The sequence below is a fragment of the Platalea leucorodia genome, assembly GCF_965183815.1.
Source record: "Platalea leucorodia genome assembly, chromosome: 5".
NCBI lineage: Eukaryota > Metazoa > Chordata > Aves > Pelecaniformes > Threskiornithidae > Platalea > Platalea leucorodia.
In genome coordinates this window covers 79,215,269-79,222,314 of record NC_138827.1, presented here as the reverse complement: position 1 = coordinate 79,222,314, position 7,046 = coordinate 79,215,269, and the positions used below count along the sequence as shown (strand labels likewise).

The 7,046-nt window shown below is 64.8% G+C and overlaps 1 protein-coding gene across 1 annotated transcript; it reads right to left on the bottom strand.

Annotated features, from left to right (window-relative positions):
• Positions 1 to 1,714: 1,714 nt before the first annotated feature.
• DLX2 (distal-less homeobox 2) lies at positions 1,715 to 3,041 on the bottom strand (the record flags this gene model as incomplete). The annotated part of the gene is made up of 3 exons (XM_082312534.1): positions 1,715 to 2,029; positions 2,303 to 2,490; positions 2,717 to 3,041. 3 exons carry the CDS (start codon positions 3,039 to 3,041, stop codon positions 1,715 to 1,717), a joined length of 828 nt encoding a protein of 275 aa, XP_082168660.1.
• Positions 3,042 to 7,046: the final 4,005 nt, after the last annotated feature.

Here is a 7,046-nt window from a genome sequence, read left to right as displayed (position 1 = left end):
CCGGGACCTCCAGGGATGCAGCCCGGAGGGGTACACCCCTCAGGGTTACAGCTTGGAGGGACACAGCCAGGTGGGGTACGTCCCGAGGGGGGCAGCCCGGAGGGGTGTAGCCTAGAAGGGGGTTCAGCTCGGAGGGGTGCAGGGAGGGGTGCGGAGCCTCCCAGAGGGCTACATCCTGGAGGCGTCCAGCCCTCGAGGGATACATCCCAGGGAGGTGCAACTTGGAGGGGGTGCAGCCTGGAAGGGGGTGCAGCCTGGAGGGATCCAGCCCTCGCGGGGTACATCCCAGGGGGGTTCAGCTATGAGGGGTGAGGCCTGGCGGGCTACATCCCGGAGGGGTACGTCCTGAGGGGTCCAGCCCCCAGGGGCACATCCCGGAGAGGTCCAGCCGGTGCCTCCAGCCCTCGAATGGCCATAGAGGGGCTCGGGGGTGGCCGCCAGCTCCGGCCCAAGCAAAGCTCCCACGCAGGTTACCGGCCTGGGTGCCACCTACGGGGGGGGAGGCGAAATTTCTCCGGGGCAGGGCTGCGCCGGGGGACCAGCTGCAGGCGTACCCCGGTCCCCGGACACGGCCCTGCCCCAAACCCCTCTGGCCCGTCTGGGAGGCTGGGAGACGGCAGGAGCCAGTCCCGGGCGAAATGTCGCTGGCGCCAGCCGGCGGGGGGGCGGCTCTGGGCTGCTGCAGGCAGCGCTGAGTGATTCATGGCCTCGCCGAGGAGACTGGCAGGGGCGAGATTTTATTGTAGACGGGAAAGGAGAGGGGGGGAAGAAAGGGGGAGGTTGCCGGCTTGCGGCAGCAGTTGCAATGGGGAGGGGGTGGAGGGGACGCAGCTCTCCCCCCACTCCCCAGCGAGGGCCGGGGTCCGGATCGACACTCCCAACCTCCCTCATCCCCAAAGAAACTCAGCGCGGGCACCATGGAAACAATAATTTATTTAAATAATCTCTGCTTATTGTAAAAGAAACATTAAAGAGTGTTTAAGTTTTCCATAATAAATAACCAAAAATACCCTGTTTTGTTTTGTTTTATTTTCACGACTCTAGACATCAAACGGCGCAGCGGCAGGACCAGTGGCGGGGTTGCCGGCGGGGGGAGCGGAGGGGAGGGCTCGCCGCCGGCCCCGAGAAGGCCCCGTCGGGGCATGAAACCCACCCGGAGGCACCGCGGGGGCGGGAGCCCCCCCGCCGGCGGGGACAGAGCCGCGCCGGCACCACCGCCTGCCACCGGCCCCCCTGGCCGGACGCTTTCGTTCACGGCTAAAAAGGATAACTTGAATACGGGAGGCTCTTGTTTTAAATCTACATATAAAAATTATTTCTCTTTTTTTTTTAACATTTTATTTTTTTAATCCCCAACATCAATGTGAGGTCATCCGCAAAGGCACCTATCAACTTTAAAAAAATAAAAAATAAAGTTAACCAAAGTTCTGCACCGGTGGTTTGATGAAAAAGCCGGGGAGGAGGCGGAGGGACGGAGGGAGGGGAGGAGGATGCTTGCTCCGCAGCGTGGTTATTTTGGCGGCGGGAGGGCGGACCCCGCGGGGCCGAGCGCACACTGCGTCCGCCGCCGCCGGCGCGACGGGACGGGACGGGGCGCGGAGCGGTTCCTCTCCGCCGGGACGGCTGGAGCCAGGCTTCACCAAAACACCAGTGCTGCACCTCGGTGCCCCGCGGCTGCCGGGCGCGGCCCCGCGGGCTCAAGTCTCTGCGGCGCCTAGAAGATGCCGCCGCCGCCGTGGTGGTGCGGGGGCTGCGCCGGCTGCGGGAGCGGGGCGGCCGCCGGCAGGTGCGCCGGGCCGCCGGGCGCCGGCGGGTACCACGAGTAGCTACCGAGGAAGGCGGCGGCGGGGCTGGGGCTGGCGGTGCCGGCGCCGCCCGCCGTGCGCGGGTGCGGAGCGAAGTCCCAGGCGGGGGGCGAGGAGGGGGGCGGCGGCGAGGCGCTGCGGCGGGGGGGCGGCTCCGCCGGGATCTCGCCGCTCTTCCACATCTTCTTGAACTTGGAGCGGCGGTTCTGAAACCAGATCTTCACCTGGGGGGAGAGGGGCGTCAGGCGGCCGCAGCCTCCGCGGGGCCGCCCCGGCGCCCGGGCCCCCTGCGGCGGGGCAGGGACGAGCAGCTTTCTTGGCCCCGAGCGGTCCCGGCGCTGTCCCGGCGGCGCGGCCGCTTCCCCCGCACTCCCACCGCGGGGCCGTCGAGGCGCCGCGGGCCGGCCCCACGCCTACCCCCGCACCCGACCCCGCGGAGGGCGAGCGGCCCCGGCGGGGCGGGACGTGCCCGCGGCCCCGCGGCGGGAGAGTCCTACCTGCGTCTGGGTGAGGCCGAGGGAGGCCGCCAGCTCCGCTCTCTCGGGCAGGGCGAGGTACTGGGTTTTCTGGAAGCGCCGCTGCAAAGCCGCCAGCTGGAAGCTGGAGTAGATGGTTCGAGGCTTCCGTACTTTCTTCGGCTTCCCGTTCACGATCCTGATCTCCGGCTCGCAGTCCTCCTTCTCTGCTGCGGCAGAAACGGCGGTCCCGGTGAGGAGAGGCGCCCCCGCCGCCCCGGGCCCTGCCCGCAGCGCGCCAGCACCCTCCGCCCCGTCGGGGCGGCCCGCAAGGGACGAGCGCCCTCCCGGCCCACCCCGGGTCCCGAGCCCCTACCGCCTCCTCGCCGGGCCTGGAGGGGCCGCCCGGCTCCCGCCAGCTTCCCCGAGCCGCCCCCCCCCGGGGCTCGGACGTACCGGAGTCGTTGTTGGCCGGAGAGGCCCTGCTGCCGTAGGGCCCGTAGGAGCCGTAGGCGCCCGCGTAGCCCAAGTCGTAGCCGGCCTTGGCGGAGTAGGGGGCGGTGCCGCCGCCCGCGTAGGGGTAGGAGCCCACCGGGCCGTAGGGCGGCCCGCCCGCCGCCCCGTGCTGCTGGTTGGTGTAGTAGCTGCTGTCGGTGGCCGTGGAGACGGGCAGCGTGGGGGACTCCTGCGGCTTGTGCAGGCCGCCGTGCTGGTGGTAGCTGCCGGCGGAGATCTGGCTGGCGTGCATGTCCGGCACCAGGCTCTCCAGCACCCCAGTCATCCCGCGCCCCCGCCCGCCGGGGCACGGGCCGCCGCCACCGCCCCGCGGCCGTCCCCACCGGGGAGAGGCGGTCAGGGCCGCGCCACCATGCTCGCCGCGCTGCGCTGCGCTCCGCGCCCGCGGGGCCGGGCCGGGCCGGGCCGGGGCGGGCAGCCGCGCTCCCGCCGCCGCCAGCGGGACGGGCTCTGCGGCGCCGCGCGCCGCCGGGACGGCATTTAACACCGGTCACGTGGCGCGGCGCACGTCACCTAGCAACAGCCAATGGGGCGCCCGGCCGCGCCGTATCCCCGCGGGTTCGCGGGGCGCGGGACGGGAGCGGCGCCGGGCGCGGGCACGAGCGGGCGCAGGGTCGATCCCTGCGCGGGGCTGCGCGGCGCCACGGACCGGCCCCGGCCCCGGCCCCGTCGTACGGCTCGTGCCGCCGCCGGCGCGCTCCGACGGGGCGGCCCGACCGCCGCCGGCGAGCGCTCGGGGCTGAGGCTCGGCCCGGCCGCTTCCGCCGCGCTGTGCCCGGTGTGTGCCCGCACCCGGCCGGCGACCCCAGGGAAGTGCCCGCGGCGCCCGTCCCCCCGTGAGCGGCATCCCCGCGCGGGCGCGGCTGCCGAGGGCGCCGGTAGGACGGCAAGCGGCGGGCGGAGCTGGCGGGTCCGCGGTCGGGGGTCCCGGCCGCGGGGGCTCGGCCACGTGGGGGGAGCGCTGCTCCCCTCCCCCGTGCCAGGCGGGAGCGCTTCCCAGCGAAACCTCCGCGACGTTACACGCGGGGGGGCGACACTCCGCCCGGTACACGCACACGTGTGTTTCACACAGCCGTTGCTGACGGCACCCACGGGACGTCCCTCCCGCGGCAGCCGGCAACGGCGCGTTGTGGCGGCTCCGGCGGTGCCGGGCACCCCCGAGCGGCCGCCCGTCTCCCCGCCCCGTCCCTGCCGGCTTGCGGCTGCAGCGGGGAGGGCGCCGGCCGGCGGGGGCGGGTGCCGGGGGGCGCGGCGGCGCTGCCCTCGGCCGCCCTCTGCCGGGGGCCGCGCCACGGGGCAGCAGCAAGCGGCGTGGCGGCGGCGGGCCGCCGGCGGGCGCGGTGCCTCAGAGGCGCGGGGAAGCGGCTTCGGAACCCGTGTTTGGTTTTGTTTTTCATTGTCCTCGCTGGGCCGCCCCGCCGCGGAGCGGAGCCGCTTGTCAGGACACGCGCTTCTCTCGCGGCGGGATGGCAAGTCGCGGGCGGTCCCCGCGCCGCCCCGGGTGGCCGCGCCCCTGCGCGCGGGGCGGGCGGGAATCTCACGGGTGTTCAGCGTGGGCCCCCGCGGAATGGGCAGGGAGGGAGGCGGCTCTGCCGCGAGGGTGGCTGCAAATGGGACAAAAAAGGCGTAAAAAGGGGGAAAAAAGAAAGAGAGGCCGGCCGCCCTGGCGTCATTTGCGAGGGCTGGGGGGGGGGGGGGGGGGCGGCGGCCCCAGCGTGCCCCCGCGAGCCCCCGCGTGCCGACCGCGTGCCCCGCGCCTGGCCCGGCTCACGAGCCCCGTCGCGTGCCCCCTGAGGACCCCTCCTCGCGCTCGCCGCCGCCCGGCGGGGGGGCCGCGCCCTCAGGGCGCAGGGGCCGGGGCCGGGGCCGGGGCCGGGCGGCTCCGCCGGGCGTCCCGCCCCCGCCGCGGGGCGGCCTCGCCTCGGCCGCGGCCCCGCTGCGGTCGCTTTGAAGCGGGGCGCGGCTGGAGCCTGTCCGTCTGTGCCCGGCGGGGCGGCGGCGCTGCGGCGGGCGCGGGGCGGAGGTGAGCGGGGCCGGGCCGGGGCCCCGCCACGCCGGCGGCGGCGGCAGGTGGCCCCGGGAGCGGGGCCGCGGGAGGCGGGGTGCTCGGCCGGGCCGGCGTTAACCCCGGCGTGCAGCCTCCGAAAGAAGCGACGTGCCCAGGAGCCGGGGTGACACCGCCGGTACCTGGCGCCCGGCCCTGCCGGGGCGAGCAGAGCCCCCCGGGGCCGGGCCGGGAAAGAGCAGCGGCGGGTACGGGGAGGGCACGGCGCCTGGACCAGTGGGCTCGCGTACTGCGGTCTCTCTCAAACACAGTTGGTATTTAATGCAAAAGAAAGCTGGGTTATAAAATCCGCAGCCTGCGCTTACTGCTGTCCCACGTTACATCTTTGTGCGGCTGTTTCTGGGCGTCGCTGGACGGGGCCGGCGGCCGGAGCCAGCGGCCGGCGGGCGCGGGAGAGAGCGGGGCAGGCGGGCAGTGATGGTCCGCAGAGGTCGGGGCAAGCGGCCGCTCTCCGGTAGTCACATTTTGAAGCCTGCGAGATAGTTTAAAAAAATACAAAGGAGAAAGGACATGTCACCTTTTACGTTATTTAATTCTGAGGACTTAATAATGCAAAGGACTTTCTTAGAAATTTGTCCTGCTATGTGGCAAAACTTTTTAAAATTAAAATAAATATTCTAGTGCCATACAGCCCCATGCATGTGCATGGTGATGTACACAAAAAGTAAAGGGCATGATTTTGTTTACTTCGGCTTATATGAATAGTCTTTCTCATGCAAGTTGTTTCTCATAAGTTAGCACAGGGTCCAGAAATTTAAGTGAATTGTCACATGGTAGCTGCTCCAGAGTCTTACGATTTTGTTCCTGCAATTTGTTTTGCCTGTGTGGAGGCACAGGCTCTGCTGGAATGACCACTGGAGAGTTACTTATCCATATATTCACATGGCTGATCTTGTAGATCTGATTTTATTATTTATTTGCTTGAACTTTACTCGTGAGTAAGGTGGTTGTTTTAAACAACAACTTGTATAAATAAGAGCACGACTCTCTGGGACATGAAGGTGAGCAGGTTATGATGCAGGGAGTGAAGACATCGGGCAGTAGGAAGGAAGGAGGAAGGGTTGTACTAGGTAAGAGACAACTCGACTACCATGGATGTTTTAAAACCTGAACCAGATTCCTCTGAATCAGTCTTGGTATTAGCGAGGAGTTTAAGAAAATAATGGCATTAGGCTGGCCCGTGTTTATGTGTTTTCATGTTCTCATGTCAAGTTAATAATTTTAATTCTGCCTTTTTTTTTGTCTGCTTTGGGAATTGTGAATGTTGTCAGGATGGGTAATTAATGAGGACCCAGGGAGGGAGACTGGGGCATGAGGTAAAACTCAACAGTGAGGAGTGTTTTGTGTACCTGCTATCACAACTCAGCAGTCTGGCTTAGTTTTGGTGTCATAGATCATGTGGTATTATTTATGTCCTGTGAGAAGGAATGTTTGGGTGATGCAAAAATATCTGTCTTATGGATGTTAGTCATTCAGTTGCACATGGGAGAAAGATGCTTGCCTTCTCATTGCGGAGCAGTTCAGTGTTCAAAAGTTTTGGTCGTGAGGTTTATATAAATGTACAGCACTTATTGCCAGAGGCTGCAAAACAATTGAGCTGGCTTTGTTGTTGTTGACTTTTTTGTTTTAGAAGCATCCTCATGCTGCTAGGACTGTGGACATATTTTGCTTATCAAGTATACTAAACACAGTGTGTACAAACAGAAGAAAGGACCATCAGTCTTCAAAATCATCAGGTCTCCAGCTGATTAGTTTGTATTAATTATTTTTTTTTTTAACAGGCCAGTTGTATATGACTGATAGAAACGGCTACGGTAACTCCTGTGTGGTATGTTTTGTTTTATTTTTTTATTAATTATTATTTCTATGATTCTCTTCCTAAAACAGACGGTAGTTGTTAATATTTATTTTATTTATTATTATTTTATTTATTATTTTATCCATTATGATCCACATCTGCCCGAACCATTTCGCTTATTTCAGGGGGAATGTGGTGAATCTTGGGAAATGGGCCTGGTTATTTCTGATAATGTTGCAAAAAAGTAATTGGGCAGTAGTCTCTACTGCAGTGGCACATTAACAAGTACGGGTTTCTTTTCATGGCTGTGGGAAATGCTTTCCAGTGCATTTATGGTGATACAATGCATGGTCCTGAGCGTTTGTCTTCATAATAGAAGGGTCATTTAAATCATGGGCCACATGAAG